Genomic DNA, 17,271 nt, shown 5'->3' on the forward strand with positions numbered 1-17,271 from the left:
CAAAGTCTCCCAAGTGCTTGTGATGACAGAAGTAGAAATGCAGCCATCAATTCAGCTAAATTCGGAGTTTAGGACTACAATTCTTCATCTTTAAGCTCAGTAACAGGGCTGCTTTGTTTAAGACTGTGCCTCAAAATCAAAGGTAAGACGTCTGGTCTTATGAGATTTGGAAGCCATGAGAGCACTGCAAAGTACAACCCCAAACCATAGTCCGAGTATAGGAGCGAAAGACCCATTCTAGAACAATCTCAGCAAATGGTGATGTGCAAAACATGTAAATTTAAAACATGGCCACCTGCTTGCCCTCAAAACTAATATTTAGTAAGGAAGATCAGTGATTCACGATCCTAATGAAAAGCAAGGTGCATTAATAGTAGCAAGAAATAGTCTTGATTTCCTGAAAAATTGCTTTCATAATTTAAGAAGACTTCTCACATATAGGGTTTATTATCATACATTGAGGCCAAGTATTTAAAAAAATGAAAATACACCAGGCAACTGTGCGAACATTGTTTTGTTTTTTATAGCAAAGTCAAACTGTACATTTTCTTCACTGCATGAAAAAGGTGCACAAGTATAGTATTTTTCGAATATCAAAAGGATTAAAATGTGTAAGCATTTTAAAGTAATTACGGAAAAATACAAAGGCTACTTGCTGAGAATATATTCTGTGATTAAAGCGGTCATTTCCACAAGAGCCAAAAACATTTCATAGATGCAACTGAGACAGGGGCCGCTTTTAGCATTTATCTGTCAGTCTATGTTGATATGGGAGTTACTGGTTTGAAAACCAAACAGTTCAGGTTGCCTTGGACGCCAGACCATTCTATATTGAAGCGATATATAGCTGTAATTCTAATTATCCATCTTGGATATTTTCTCTGGCTCCTAAACTGCAGAACGCCCCAGAACACATTTTTAATATATATCCATTTCCATCAGTTTTTTGGAAGAGTCAAAGCCAGATGAGACTAAATTATCTTTTTTAAATTGAAGACTATTGCATCAAATCAATAAGTACAAAGTACAACCAACTAAAAATAGCACTCCTGAAATGCATTTTACAATGAGATGGTAAGAAAAGAACGGTAATCCTAGGTTCAGTCTTTAAAATGAATGAATCATGGAAGTGTAACTTGTGAAGGTGAAGGGGACAGATTACTTAAAGCATGGTCTGTGAGGCAGTTTATTTTTTATGGTAAATAAGAAAGTGTCTATAGCTCTCACCAAACACTATGTTCCTGGTCCAACAGAAATAGAGAGTGATATTTAAGAATTCAGAAAAAAATACCTCGAACACTTCAACTCTCTCCCTAGTACAAAGCATTCAACACTTAGGAGGAGCATTGGAAATGAAGGCAGAAAAAGTATTTCCTTCAAGGGACGGGCAATCTTCGACACAGAACAAATAATAGTGACTCCAGAAGATCTCACTGAACAGAGAAGTGAAATTAATGTCAAGACGTTCTACTGTCTAATGCAGGCCCTGAATCATCTAATGACTGCTGACCTTGATCAACCCATCGTCTAAGTATGAATATACTAAATGCCTGTGCATCAGAAGTAAGTTGCTACAACTGCCATGCTTTTTGCAGTATGTAAGGCACAACACTGTATTAATAATGTTTGAAGCTGATCTGGAAATGTGGAGACACCTTGTTTATGGATAACCTCGATATGGCCTTCCAGATCTATTTCATTCCAATCCCATTATTAACATTGAGGGAATATCTGTTGCCACACTAAATGGGTGAATTTGTCTATTGTGATCCATTTCTTCCAGTTTTCAAAGACCAGAATTAGGCAGACTTCATGGTTTAACCACTTCTTTTATTAAGGAGAGGTAGGAGTATATGACCTTGCTTCTCTGAGTTTTCATAGCACTGGTGGCTGCCACCATCTTGACTACTGACAAACTTCCTAAAGAAAATATCCAACACGATTATTGGAACGCTGGGAATCAAATTTTTTAATTAAATCTGGTCATAATCGAATACCATTTGCCAGGCTACCTCCTACCAGAGAGGTAGATGGCAGAGACTAAATGTCAGTCAATTACACTAGTAGAGGAAACGTTCCTCCCGGCTGAGAATGGCTGTCTCCCTTCCTCTCGCTGCCTTCTTGTACTGCTACCATAGCTTCTATTGATGATGGATTTGCCTTTGCCAATAAGATATCTGAATTGAGTGCTGCTGCACCCTACCATGCCTTCGGAGATAGAATCTTTAAAAAAATCTTTATTTTCCGGCAGGGCACCTGACTTAAGTGTCTCTGCTTTTTTTTTGCTTTCTGGCTTTCATCGGCAGTGTAGATAGTAAATAGATTGGACCCAAAGACCTGGAGAACTAAGATCCTCTCCTGAACCTGTAGGGTCAGGGAATAAGTCAAGGCCAAGATGCACACCTAGAAACAACGCCAAATAATCATGGGCAGACAGGTTGGTCATGTCTTTTGCTATGCTGATCACCGGTAATAATTCTATCTTTATGATTTTCCTTTATGTCCTCCCTTTTCTTACAAGGCAGATGTTTTATACTGGTCCAGAACATCCCAAAGGACATAGTCAGATCATCTTAGGAGAATGGACAACAGACACAAAGGCAGTAGGTGATGTCTGGCACACCTCCATCATAAAGGAGGAGATTCCTCCACTTTCCCTCTCTGGTGGGACAAATAATGTTCTTGTAGCATTGTAGTTCATTCAGGACGCTGAAAGAACAAATAAATCAGAAGGTGTTTTCCCTTAGAAATAAACAGATCAGATTCAGGGCACTTGTACATTTCAAAAATGTGTGTACAGTAAGTGCAAGAAGCCTCTGTAAGCAACTAAAACACTGGCATTGGTCGTGGTTTTAATTAAAGGACCTTCAAGATGACAGTGTAAAGGAGATGGACTGACCTTAATATTCAGCTTCTTTTCAGCCCCATTTGTCATTGTGTGGAAACTGATAATGTCAACTGGGGATATATGTGAATGGATCGATTTCTGTGACAAAGGGCAACACTCACTACATTCGGAAAGTCTGTAGTTTATTGTGCCTTCATAGGGACTATTATTCACAAGTGTTTCCTACCTTAAACTATCTTCTCTAGGATGGTCTTCTGTAGAGTGTTCATCCTTAACAAGCTAACTTTAGGACAACTCTTTGGTGCAATGGTCCTCAGTTCCTTCTCTCAGCCATTTAGATTTGTGTTTCTCTGCACTTGGTCTCTCTTCCTCTTGTGCTACTTATGAAGGGGGCACCCACAGGGCACAAACCTTGGGACCGCAGGAGAGTCAGACACGGGTTGTAGATGCTGTGGAGGAGTCTCATCTTAACAGCAGTAGCAGCCAAGAGATCTTGAGCCAAAGGTGGTACCAGTTCGGAAGAATGCAATCTTTTTATTTTCCTCTTCTTGGTGTGCTTCATAGTTCAATCAGTTTGAACACAAGATGTCAGAAAAGATCAACAGCAAAACCCTAGTAGTTGATTTTGTTAAAGATCTTAATGATAAAAGATGCCTCAACTTTGAATAATGCTGCATCAAGTGCCTCAACCATGATAGCATAAATGTCGAACTTTTTCAGATGAACCCTATATGGCGTTAAGTCTAATGCCCTCTCCCCATTCCGCAAGTAGCGAGATACAGAAATTATCTCCTCAGTGAAGCTACTTTAAGACTCTAGCTTCCCACGATCCTTAAACTGTCAGAGTGCATTTGTGTTGACGGCAAAGAGAGCAAAGTTCCTATTACTTTTAAATGCAGAATGGTGTATTCAATCAAACATACTTGTAAAGACAATGCCGATTTATTCGGCTTTCATTTTAAAAGAAAAATGCTGCCTCCTATGTGTATGTCCACATTCTAAAATTATTTCCAAAATTGAACATGTATATATTTTAAATGTGTTCTGCGATATTCATATTCATGTTGATATTCTACTGTTTTTGAACGTAAGAGAAATACAGACAATCAAGAATCAGTGCTTCACAAACAAGGCTTCTCATACTCAGTTTTGACAGTCTAGAATGATAATGTGTACTTCCGGAAGTACTTTGTCAAAAACTATCAAAACTGTCTGCCCAACTTAAAAAAATTGGGCAATAACCAACGGTTACATGTGTGCATATCCGAACAATACAATCCAGACGACCAGGTTCCCAAAATAACACACATTTGTCACCACCATTCTCTTCCAGAGACATGTGAAAACCTGTTCTTTAGTCCCAATGCTCATTGAGACAGGTATTTGTAAATTATAGAGACAGGCAATAAAGCCTGTCACTCACATCAAAGTGCTTAACACTGGGTGCCCCCTCCTTTGTGCTGAGTTTACACCTTCATCCGAAAGTGGGTAGAGAAAAGGCTGTCATGATACTTTCACTTGAACTTTCTTGCAATTTTAGGCTCTGGCTGGGGCTCAGATGATAAGGGCTGTTTGACGCTATGTATGAGTTGAACAGCTCGTCCTGGGATGTGCTCCTCATCCAAACATCAGAACATATTTAACATCATAACTGTCACCTTTATATTAACACCATTGTCATGAAATTGTGCTGCTATTTCAAGACTGCAAATAAATATGATTTCAAATGAGGCTCCAGGTATCGGCCCTAGTTGGAGGTTGTAAAATCTTCAGAAGCTTATTTCATTTTGTTGGATTTTATTTTTAGCTTTCCTTCAGATGCACACACAATTTGACCAAACACATAGCATGGGTTTCCTTCCTTGGTAGGGATACCGGATGTGACTAACACTAGATGTGCAGGTTAAATTCTTCTTCCAATGCGGCTTATATGCAGCAATTAGTAATACAAAACCAAATATAAATGTATCTAGAAAGCTGGCCAGATATCAAATGCAGGAGCCACTTGCATAAGGAATGCATTATTTGAAGGAGCCCAACGTTTAAAAGTTGTAGGTGAAATATATTTTTCTAAACATGTTTACAAATGGGAGATGAAGTTTTAGTGTTTGCAATAAATCTCAGCTTCCTGCAGTCCTCCGCACAACACACGATGCACGCCGAAGAGCAGTGCAAGCCTTCTCATTCCATCGCTCCAGGCTTCTCATTGATAGCCTCTGAAGGACAGGCATAAAATCAAACAAGAACTTAGTCCTCTTGCCATTCAAATGCTGAGAAGTCCACTAAGACCACTATTTTTTGTTCAGGCCAACATTCTGCCACCAAGAACGTGGTTGGGATTGAGTGAGTTCATGACACAACAGATAAGATGCCAGCATTACACAAAAATACTCTCTCAGCCACTATTGAGACAGAACAGGGGAGAAAGAGGAGAAGCCCCAAAACTATCTACCCAACTCCCTACCTTTCTGCCCAAGTCCTAAATACTTAGCAATATTTAAAATGTTGCCCAAAAAAATGAATGCAAAACAGCAAACAAAGTCCATATGTGCAGCTGGTTAGGGCAAATAAGCCTGAAGGTTGTCATTGCTTGGTAGTTATTATGGCCCATGTAACATATTCTGGTTCCTGACACTGTTAGGCAGGTAACTGACACTATGTGTCCACTAGTCTGTGCTAATATCGTTCTCCTGCCTCCTGGGCACAGTCCTTTAAAGTCTATACCCAATTCCATCGTCACATGTTTCTGCATATATGGCAGTATATGCTATGTTGTCTCACGATAGGTGGTTTAGGATACTGTTCAGGTCCATGTCCACCATGGATGTAAGGTTGTCATCTCCAGGTAAAGAATTCATGATTCCATTAAGCAGACTGCCGACACTATCTAGTTGTTGGCCGTTCTCCTCATCTGACCTTCCACCCATTAGTCGGGCAATCGAATCTGGATAGGTCATGAGCGTGGACTGACTCCCTGAGCATCCAGGGTTGGAACCAGAGGCTTCTGCTGGCTGTACCTGGACTTGTTGTGTCTGAAGATTGGCCATGGATTCACTCAGCATCTTGCAGAAGTCCGAGTTCTCAATAGAGTTCAGGCTGGCATACTGGTCACCGTCACCTAGGATGTTACCCAGCTCCTCCTGGGAATGCAAATTTAGGAGGGATGCCAGGGTAGTATCGTCTGCTGTTGCAGAGCCCAGACCAACCATTTGGGACTGCTGCTGCTGAAAATTACTTCCAAATCCCAGGCTGCTGAAATCCACAGTGGAAAACATCTGATGGGGCAGCTGTTGGGTTGCTGAAGAGGATGCAGAAGAATGGCTTGATGCAATCTGACTGTTAAAGTGAAAGGGCACAGAGGACTGCGTTGGCTGGACCACCGACTTCATGGACACTGGAGGCATTAGGATTGGCACCATCTCTGGGACTTCTGTGAGGAAAAAAGATGCAGCTTAAAAGCACTGTACACAAAGTTACCAAACCAATTAATTTTGCAGGAAATTATATGATGAAACTAAAGGACATTCAGTAGTAAAACAGAAAAGAAAGAGTGGTAGAGCTAAATTTGGCTTCATTAGCAAAAGCTTTGGGACAGTTAAAAAAAATGTGTGCACTACTTCTCAGATTGAATGTTCCTCCTGCATGTGTCTCAACAGTGAAAATGTGATGTTAGTTTACCACTTTCTGAGTTTCCTAGAATATTGAAATACAAAATTCCTCACTTGTGACTAATGCATTAATATGGGAGGGTGAGTTATTTTTCTGTGAAGTCCACTTCAGGCAACTCTGATAGCACATAACACCCTTTCAACCATTGCTGGGAAGTAGTCTGCTAATGTGACTATCTGCGGTTGCTATGTGAGTATTTAATCATTAATCAACAGCACAAAGATCCCTTTGTATGAGGCTGCTCTGTTGGAATAAAGACCTCAAGTTTCCTTTGTGTATGGTTCCTCTGGGAAAATTCAATAATTAAGTCATTGCAAGGAAACCTAGAAATCCGTTGTTAAACCCATCATCACCATCAGGTAACTCTTCTTTTCTGGATTGGGATCACTGGTGGGCTGAGGAGATATTTATGACTGATTGGTCTACCTTGAGCACTGGTCCAGGATCCGTGGGCAAGGGAATCATTCAGAGTACAAAAACAGGCATTCAGAGAGATGCTTTGAATATTTCAGCTGTAGTAATGGAAAGAGTATTTTGACTCATTTGATTACTTAACCCCTTGGCCTGGGGGGGAAGGCGGTCCGTGCGGCGCCACCATGCTCGTGACGGAACCACTCCGTCATGAGCCAGGGGCGTGCTGTGCTTGTGACGGAGTGGTTCCGTCACGGCCCCACCCGTTCAATACAATGCCCGCGCAGGCGTGGAATTCCTGCAGCCTGGGCGGGGCGACCGCGCCGTGACTGAACCACTCCGTCACCAGCACAGCGCGTCCGTGGCTTGTGACGGAGTGGTTCTGTCACGAGCACGGAATAGGTTAAATGAGGAGAAAGCCAATTGTTAAAGAATACCAGAGGCAAAATATTTTCTAAGTGTATGGACCCCTATGGCCACAATAACGGATTTCCTCGCAAAAAATAAAAGTGGTTTCTAGGCAAAACTAAATGGATTTTAAAAATTCATCGGTGCAAAGCCATACTAATAGCAAATAATGTAGTATAGAAATGTCATACGATACAAGTAACAAGATGGGTAGATGGTGTTGCAAAGCTCTGTTGGATCTTTGAAATCATCCCCTACAGCAAAAATTAAGGAAATGTAACTTCCTTTCAATTTCTGTTGCAATTTCAGTTGCACTTGATGGTAATCTACAATGAATCCTCGATACCGACTAGCTCCGTCTGCAGGGGGTTCCCGTAACAATCTACAAAGATAAAACTGGTCTTCCTTTTTAGGCTGCAGCCTACCAGGGAGCGCAAATATCTGGATTGCTAAGCACATCTTGGGGACATTCAGAAAGTTGACCTAGGAATGCCTTCCGCTCGTTGCTTACAATTGGCTTTGTGGTTTGTAACTCACATTTTCTGGCTTTCTATTTGCTGGCTGATTTTGCTTTAGACTGTCCAGCTTGAGTTTGTCCCTCCCGTTGGCCAAACTTTGTTTACTGCAGTCATCCATGCACTCCCTTTCTGTAAACAGGCCTTTAAATCTTGTTCTTATCTTGTCACGTTTGCGACAGAGGTCCAATGTCAGGCTGTGTCTTCCTGGGACCTTGGTGTTTATTTTTCTTTCTCGGACTTCAAAGTCAGACGGATTATGTGACCATCACACAGGCAAGTGGGGGTCTGCTTGAGGAAGGCTGTACAGATGTTATTTTTTTTCTAACACAAAAAAATGTAAGGCCTTCAAACGAACTGTGCTGACGATCAAATCAATACATTGGGTGATGACATTTCCACACATTATCATTTGTGCGCAGTATACTTTTATCAGTAAAACTGCATGTGAATGAAAATGTAATGGTCATTTAATTGGAAGATGTGTTGACTGAAATGGCAGTATGCTACCATACCATTCATACGCCACGTTACCCCACTCCACTCTACTCTACTCTGCACGATTCCACGCTACACTGCGTCTCTGCACCATTCCACTCTATGCCATCGCATTCTACCAGGTTCCACTGAACTCTACACAACTCTGCGCCACTCCACTCTATGCCACTCAACACTGCACTTTATGCCACTATACTCAAAACCAATGCACTCTACACCAATCTACTCTGCACCAAATCAATCTAGGCCACTATACTTTACGCCACTCTATTCTACTCTACATCACTGCACTCTGTCACTCTATTCTACTCTGCACCGCTGTACTCCATGCCACTCTACTCTACCCCAATGCACTCCATACCACTCTACTATACATAACTGCACTCAACAACACTATACTCTGCAACATTGCACTCTGCCACTCTACTTTATGCCACTGAACTTTACGCCACTCTAATATACTCTGCACTTTTGCATTCTATGACACTCTACTCTATACCACTGCACTCTACGTCAGTTCACTACTCTGAAACAACCTACTCACCCCTTAATTTAATCTCGTACTGTGTGACATCCCATCTGTAAAGGCACCTAGAGATCCCCTCATGGGATGATTCGTGCTCCAAATAAATGAATACATAAACACATAAATGCTCTGCCATTGCAGTCTACGCCACTCTATTGCACTCTGCGCCACTCCACACCATGCCAGTGCAATCCACTTTACTCAAAACCAATATACTCCACGCCACTGCACTCTGAGCCAATCTACTCTGCACCGCTGCACTCTAGGACACTGTAATCTTTGCCACTGCACGCCACCCTACACCACTGCACTCTACGTCACTTTACTCTGCACCACTGTACGCCACACTACTCTACACCACTGCACTTTACGCCACTCTACTCTGCACCACTCACACCACTCTTCTGCCCTCTAAGCCACTCTAATCTACTGTGTACCCCTACACTTTATGCCTCTCTACTCTACATCAATCTACTTTATGTCAGTGCACCATGCATAACTGCCCTCTTCACCACTGCACTCTACATCACTCCACTCCATAACCCTGTACTCTACGCCACTACTCTATACAAGTTCACTGTATCCTGAACCAGTAAAACAATTTACTTAACGTCACTGCAGTCTATCCTGCACAACTATACTCTACCCTACCTTCACCGTCCACAGTGAGTACCTGTTACACCTTCGGATTCCTGGCCCAACGACCTGCTGGACCTTGGTCCACGTTTCCTGCTGGAAAGGCTACTGTGATTTCTTGGCCCCCATCAAGTCTGCCTTTCACAATGCTTGCATCTCAGCCGGAGGTGGTGTTTGTTGTAGTGCCTGTCCCCAAGATGGCGACTGGGGCCAGTCCTGACTAGCTACGCGGGGGACTCCTGAGGCATCGGGGCACTCCAAAACTGACGGTGCTCGTGCTCACCCTCCATGACATTTGACTCGGAGATCTTTCCATCGGCAGCTAAGGCCTAGACATTTTGACTGATGCCCGGTGAAGCTACCTCGCAAGCTAAAGGGGAGATGGGCTATGGATTTCCCGCCTTGACCATCACCTACCCAGCCGTTCTTTGGGCAAACTCTCCTGCGTCTCTCTCTACTGGACTTTTCTCACTCCTCCTCTTCCCCATACCCCCCCTCCTCTCTACTCTTCTCCTCTTTCCAGCTATTGACCTTTGCCCTCACCCGTCCTTGCTCATAGTTCCTACCCTGTCTATCCACTGGACTGTCTTCTGTGAACTATTCCTCGTCAGTTGAGACCTAGCTATCTGACTGATGAAGCTACCTGTTTAGCTATTGGGGAGACGGGGCTGTGGATTCCCTCCTCGGACGTCACCTACCCAGTCGGTCTTTGGGCAGACTTCTTTTCATCTCTCCTGCCGTCTTTTCCCTCATCCTCCCCCTTCACACTTCCCCCTTCACCCTTCCTCTCTATTTGTCTCACCTTTCTTTCCTCTCCCAATTTGTTGCTTAATGTTTGACGCAATGTGTATTTGTTTTCATTCTCTGTAACATTGTGCAGCCTAATTTAAAGTGCTTTGATACCTACGGATCTAGCCAGCACAATATATAACTCATAATAACGTTCCTCTGAACTTCTGACGGACCTTTGACAATGCCTACTGGGCAGATACCAAAACTGTTTGTACTCACCTCGATGCACAAGCAACCTTGGCCGATGCCCGGTGGAGCGGTCATATGCAGCTAAAGAGGAGTCTGGCCCGGGTTTCACCTCCTCGGCCGTCACCTATCCAGCCAGACAGCTGACATTATTGTCCTCATTTTTCCCGTTGTGTATTCCCTCCCTCCCCCTGTGACTCTTTGATTTAAGTGATGTAACTATGTAACCTGTAACTCGCTGTAACTCATGTAAAGCGCTCTGATACCTCCGGGTCTAGCCAGCGCTATATAAAACGTTTAAAATAAATAAAAAAAATAAACCCTCCAGCATTCCACTCTGAAACAGTCTACTGTACGCCACTGCACTCTATGAAACTGCACTCTGCTCTACGCAGCACCACTCTAGGTCACTGCACTCTACGCTTCGCCATTCTACTCTAAACCACTGCACTCTACGCCAATTCACTCTACATCACTTTACTCAAAACCAATGCACCCTACACCACTGTACTTATGCAAACTACTTTGCGCCACTGTACTTTACACCACTGCACTCTACAACAGTGCTCTATATACCACTGCACGCTATATTACTATTCTACTCTGCACCACGTACTACATCTCACTGCACCACTCTACTCTGCACCACTCTATGACCCTGCACTCAGACACTACTCGGCATAACTGCACTCTACATCACTGCAATCTACTCTGAACCGCTCTACTTTATTCCAATGCACTCTATGCCAAAGCTCTCTATACCAACTTACTCAAAACCTGTGCACTTCATGCCACTGCACTCTATGCCGATCTACTCTGCACCACTGTACTTTACGCCACCTCACTCTAGGTCACTTCACGATACTCCACTCTATGATGCTCTACTCCATTAAACTCTGCTCCACTGACACTCTACTCCACATCACTCTTCTCCACTTTATGCTATTCTATGACACTACTCCACTCTACAATGCTCTACGCAACTCCCTCTATGCCACTCCATGCTACTTTAATTCATTCTATTCTGTGACAAACTACTCTACTCTGGCAACTTACTATGCTGTACGTCACTAGGCAAAACCATCTACACCACTCCACTCTAGAATACACTACTCCACCACACTCTATGCCACACCACTCTTTGACACTCTACTCAACTGACACTGTGCTCCACTCTGCCTCTACAACACTCTACTCCCTCCACAACACTGTATACTACTACATGACAATCCACTTCATTCCACGCAACTCAACTCTGCTGAACACCACTCCACTGTACTCCACTTTATGACACTTCACACCACTTTCCTTTACCCTGCTAACCTTTAGCCATGGTGAACAGCAGCCACCCTGGTGTACAACTTCTGACAGGGAGAAACTTAAAGGCCTCTAAAAAAATATCTAATCAATGAAATATTACAGATCTCCAGTCACTCTTTCAAGCCTTTGCTCCATGCTCTTCAAACCATAGCCCACAGATGTTCCCCAAAGGTGCTAACTAATTTCTTAAATAACTGCTGAGATTCCATGTGGGCTTCATTATTTCCCCATCCGCCCTCTGGCTGGCTCATTTCCTATGATTTCTATCTTTATTTCAGACTTTTCCAAGTTCGATGAGCTCTGTGGCCAGACATTCCTTAACCACTTGGATGCTAAGGCCACCTCTGGCTCTTCAATGTAATTTCCATTGAAGTCAATGGAAACTCCATGACGAGCTGGGCTCGTCATGAGCGTCGAAGGGGTTAAGAAGTCTTCTAAAATGTGGAAATGCCCCCTTTTGTCTTAGATCAATATAATGACTAGGAGTAAACTGTGAATACTTGTACTATGGCTATGTCTCCCTTCACCTTCCAGAGTGTTCTCCAACGGTCCCCTACTCAGGAAGTCATGTATGCTCAACCACCCTATAGGACTGCCCATCTTGTTCCCCACACTGAACAGTATCCTATGCACATTCCCATGACGAGTCTTGGGGTCAGATAGATGGTCAAACGTTCGCTGAATTGTGGTGCACTATTCATTCCTGCTCCATTTTTAAAGAAGTACATTCCCTTACTTCTGGTTCCGTCTCATATGTTGATAATATTGGTTTTATTTTTAAGTGCTATCCCTCATTCAAAGCATGAAATATTCTATGGCATTAACTTCAACTTGCCAATGTGTAAATATGCTTCTTCAAATACATTCTAATTGATGCTTTATCTTAAATGTATTAATTTTAAACATATACAACAAACCAGCAGAAGAATGTGAGCTTATAAATTATAGTCAATGGTACTTGACTGACCTTGCTTTGGTGTTGCGTTCATAGTCCGAACAGGAGTAGCTATTTTGCGAGGCATTCTTGGATCAGTGGATGCTGCTAAAGAAAGCAAGCATTAGTGAACCTAACAACAAATGCAGCACAAATAGTGAGGAATGAATAGTATAATATGATACAACATGAAGGATGAGTTTAGTTTTGAGAGTTAAAATACAGCCAGACACAACAGCCTGACCGCATAGCCTAGAAATGCAGCACCCATTTATTAGTATCAATTTAATGGATGGAGTACCATAGTGGAATCATCCTCAAGGCATAAACTGATTGGTGTTCTTTAGATAAGTCTCTGAAACTTCGCCCCCAATTAGACACATCTTAATTTCCTGAAAATCTGACTTTATTTCAATAAACCATGTCTCGATTTCTGCTTTTCTCCACCCTTTCAGGTACCATCGAAAAAATTATTTGTCACTCAGCTGACCTGTGATGGTGATCCCAATTTTTGAAAAAGTAACTGATGGATTTCTCCTCGTTGTTGGACTCTGGTGCACCATATTCCTTAACTCGACTTGCATGATATATGGAGGGCTTCAATTTCAACTCACAGCTGGTTAAATCATTCCCAGGTTACAATTCTTGATGTACATGGTGTCTATACAAGGTGTATGCAGCTATTGAGGAATACCTTGCCATTCCACCAAATTGACTCTTTTCTATCTTCCTACCCATACATCCTCTTCTGTTTGTATGCTGACATGTTTCCTCAATGAACTGTGTGAAAAGATCTTCCTCCTTTAGGGTATGGTATCCGCAAAACTTGATTCTGCCTTTCAAACTTCTGCATCCGCAAATGAGCCCTTCCCCTTTTTAACAACCAGCAATGGGTTAGAATGTTCCTGAATCTACTAACCTCTTCCATGACAATTCAGTTAAATGTAATTCTACTGCTCTCTTCTACATTTGGCTTCTACCTTTCTTCCCAGACCCACCTGCACAGAGACTTTCAAGTGAATGGGTCACCAATAATTTAGGATAGGCTCACCTGCCCTTTTGTTGGTAATGAGGTCTACATCACGTCCATATTCTTCAAACAGAGGTGGACTCCTGAGCACCACAAGAGGGACCACTTCATAAATCCTTGCTTACTCCATACCTTCCACTTTGAACACTACAGTCCTCTTATTTGAAGTTTTGCCTCCTCCTCAATCCACTTACCCACCTACAGTTGAGCAGCTCCTGCTTTGTTCTTTCTAAATTAAATCAATGTAGGAAGAGTGTCTTAACCCTGACATCCTTTCTATGGCTTTTATCCACCCTTGTAACAGTGTCCCTTAAGGAGGTTCTTGTTCAGCCCCCACACCAGTGATACCTGTAAATGGGATGCTCTTAGCCATGCTTTTAAAGTGCTCCATGGTCCTCTTGCGCTTCTCCTCAATTCGATGAAGGTCCCCTGGAAAGAAATTAGAATTTTAAGAGGAGCCTGGGAAATCAGCTAATATTGCCAACTGTGAAATGATCAGATTATAGTTTAGATACAATGGTGAGATAATTAAGAAAAAACTTCATGAACTGAAATAAAAGCAGGCAAGATGGCACTCACAATTATAAGGTCCATTCTGCCACTGCCACTTGATATTTCAAAGATTAAGGAGAAACACTTTTTTACAGAGTTTGTAAGAATATTGGCATGGATTCTTGTCCTAAAGTCTCCTTGTAAGGGTCTCTTCATAATAAATGACACAATTGTAGTGTCCAGAGCAGTGTTCATCACCATAAGCCTTGTCTGCTGGTTTATGTAATGCTCCAGACAGCTTATCAGTATGTGGTGCGAGCAACGCCATAAGTTTGTAAATATAAATGCACGGTACTGCCTAGCATCAGATTTTTATGGTTTCAAAGTGAATCTCCTACGTGTTTTAGGAAAATGTAGGGTTTTTAAACCATTAGCCTTGCGTGGCAGTTTCCCTGCCATGCATAGCAGCTTTCCCATTCCAGAAAGTCAAGGTAAAGTTGATGAACTGCATTTACATTTCTTTTCAAGGCACAAAAGAATTCTTCGAGCAAATGGCAAACTGGTTTGGATTTTCTTCTGTTCCTGTCCGCTTTGTGCCACAATAGTGGTAGTAGCATTTTATACATGGTTAAGTATAAAGTAACAGAAACATTTTCCTAAGTGAGTTACTTCACAATTATTGCACAGTCTCATACTTCCTTTCTCCGGACTATGATCCAGTACTGGTTTGTCAAAGCTAACAAAGGGCAAAGCAAATGTAAGCTAACAATGCCATGTTGTTCCAGTTTTTCAAAACAAAAGAACTAAGCGTGGTTCAAGCTTTCCTCTCTACCTCTTATGATTATTACAACAGCAAACTCCCATGGCTGCTTCAGGATAAAAGCACAGCAAACAACACTTATGGTTGCATATACCTCCACCACCCTTTGAGGCTGCAAAATCTCCGCCCTTCACAGAAGCAAGTACCCTTCACAAACGGCTGTTAAAATAGAAGGGCAGTGCCAGACAGGAAAGCGTTGCCTAGGAAAGACTTCATGAATGAGAGTCAAACATCTCTCTTTGGAGGAGAGTTAAGTGTGAAAGACAGATCAATAACCAACGGGCCAGTGAGTTCTTCACTACAAGATGATGTTTAATGCCAACTGGACAAACTAAGGCATGAAAATGACAACTTTACAAAAGTGACCTTTGCAACCTGCAAAATAAAATAAAACTTGAAAAACAAAATTCTGGGTCACTAATAGTTTTGTCAACAATTGCACCTATGCAGACATGGCTTTTCTACCTACCTTCAAACTCGAGGTCTGTGGAACTGCACAAATGTAAATATCTGGCTGCAGGATCACTTGTAACCTGATACAATTCACTCACATAATTCCTTTTAAATATCACTAAGTGTGTAAGAAATAAGCTGCTCAAAGCACTTTGACAAAAAAAAACACAAACACAAACACAAACACAAACACAAACACACAAAAACACACAAACACACACACAAACACACACACACACACACACACACACACCCCCCCCCCCCCCGGGGCTTTTTCTTAAAAAAAAAAAACCCTGTGTGGGTGGGCTCAAGCCACCCCCACACACCCTGGGAACCGCCACCTCCCGGTGCACTAAAGATTCTAATTGGGGGGTCCGTGACGGATCCCCAGCCCCGAGGACCACCACCCCCGGGGCTCCTCCTGGAGCCTTGTTTTGGCCATGGGGACCGCCACCCTCAGGGCCAGCTCCTGCAGTGTCCCGGGGGATTGGGTCCCCGGGGCTACAAGTGACCCGGGAGGGGGGCCACGCGCCCCCCTCCCCAAAATGTAAATTAAAAATAAATAAATACAAAAAAGGCTGGCCTAGGGGGATGGGGTCCCCTGGGCCATAAATGGCCTAAGGAGGGGGGCAAGGCAGCCACTTGTTATCAGGAGAGAACTCAGCACTGCATCTTTTAGCCCAGCACTGACCCTGAAAAGTAATTCTAACCATACTTACGAGTAACTTGTATTTCCTTCCATAGGAATCCATTGTCTGGTTTTCACCAGAAAAGTTTTCAAGTGTCTATTTTCACAAACTACAAATATTCCTAAAAAAATCGCCTGTATGACTTAAACGCCTTCTTTCAATTGGTTACAGGAGATGCACCAGTTCTGGATCCAGGATCCACCACTGAGCAAGAAAAAGTAACGATAACACTACTTACCTGCTAAGTGAATTTCCTCCCATAGGATAACATTGGTGATTCTATGTGAAAAAATGTCTACGTGTCAACTTTTAAAATACAATAATATTCCTTAAAAATCACTACTGTAACCAAAATGCTTTTACTCAACTGTTTACAGGAGATGTCCCAGGACTGAAACTAGGATCCAGTCCTGTGGTTAGAAAAGTAATCCATAAAGTAACTAATTGCATTTAACTAGAAATTCACATTGAGCTCAATGTTGCATTGTGTTTGAAATTGTGTTGCCCACTGCAACAACTGTAACTACTGTACTTAAAAGTCTATTGCCTATTGGCAAAGTATTTAAACTAAAGTAATTCATTCTGAGAAAATATATTTTATAAAGTAATGTATAATGTAATTTAAAAAATAAAATATCTAAAAATAAATAGTTTTACAAAAATTAGTAAATCAGTATAAAAAAAATATAACAATTAAAACATTTAAAAATTGTGATTTACAAAACCTTTGAAATTCACTGAAAAAACAGGTTTCAGACATGTTATAGTTAGGAATTAGCATTTAAAAAACCTTAGAAATTCACTGAAAAAACCATAGGTTTCAGGGGTTTTATAGTTAGCTGGACATTTCACTCGTACAAAACCATTGAAATTCCTCTGTTATAGTTAGTTCTACTAACTATAATTCGCGCTAAGGAGCGGAGACAAGAAAGGGGCCTGCTCCTCATACCACAAGAGGCTGGGGGTTGCATTACAAAGGTGACAAGCTCCCCTGCTACAGATGTGACCACCTCCACCCAGGGAAGGCATTGCTTCTGGGCTCAG

At 42.2% G+C, this 17,271-nt stretch overlaps 1 protein-coding gene across 4 annotated transcripts in view; it reads right to left on the minus strand.

The window, feature by feature from the left end:
- Window positions 1–496: 496 nt before the first annotated feature.
- RELA (RELA proto-oncogene, NF-kB subunit) overlaps window positions 497–17,271 on the minus strand; it is a 186,164-nt gene continuing 169,389 nt past the window's right edge. For 2 of the 4 annotated variants that reach the window (XM_078660706.1, XM_078660708.1), the window contains exons 10-12: window positions 14,122–14,202; window positions 12,777–12,848; window positions 497–6,278 (exon numbers count right to left, since the gene is read on the minus strand). In XM_078660706.1, coding sequence (XP_078516832.1) covers window positions 5,626–6,278; window positions 12,777–12,848; window positions 14,122–14,202 — 806 coding nt within the window. In that variant the 3' untranslated portion in view covers window positions 497–5,625. Of the gene's footprint in view, window positions 6,279–12,776; window positions 12,852–14,121; window positions 14,203–17,271 lie in introns of all 4 variants that reach the window. The other 2 variants (XM_078660705.1, XM_078660707.1) reach the window with 2 other exon arrangements.

The sequence above is a fragment of the Lissotriton helveticus genome, chromosome 9, assembly GCF_964261635.1.
Source record: "Lissotriton helveticus chromosome 9, aLisHel1.1, whole genome shotgun sequence".
Lineage (NCBI taxonomy): Eukaryota > Metazoa > Chordata > Amphibia > Caudata > Salamandridae > Lissotriton > Lissotriton helveticus.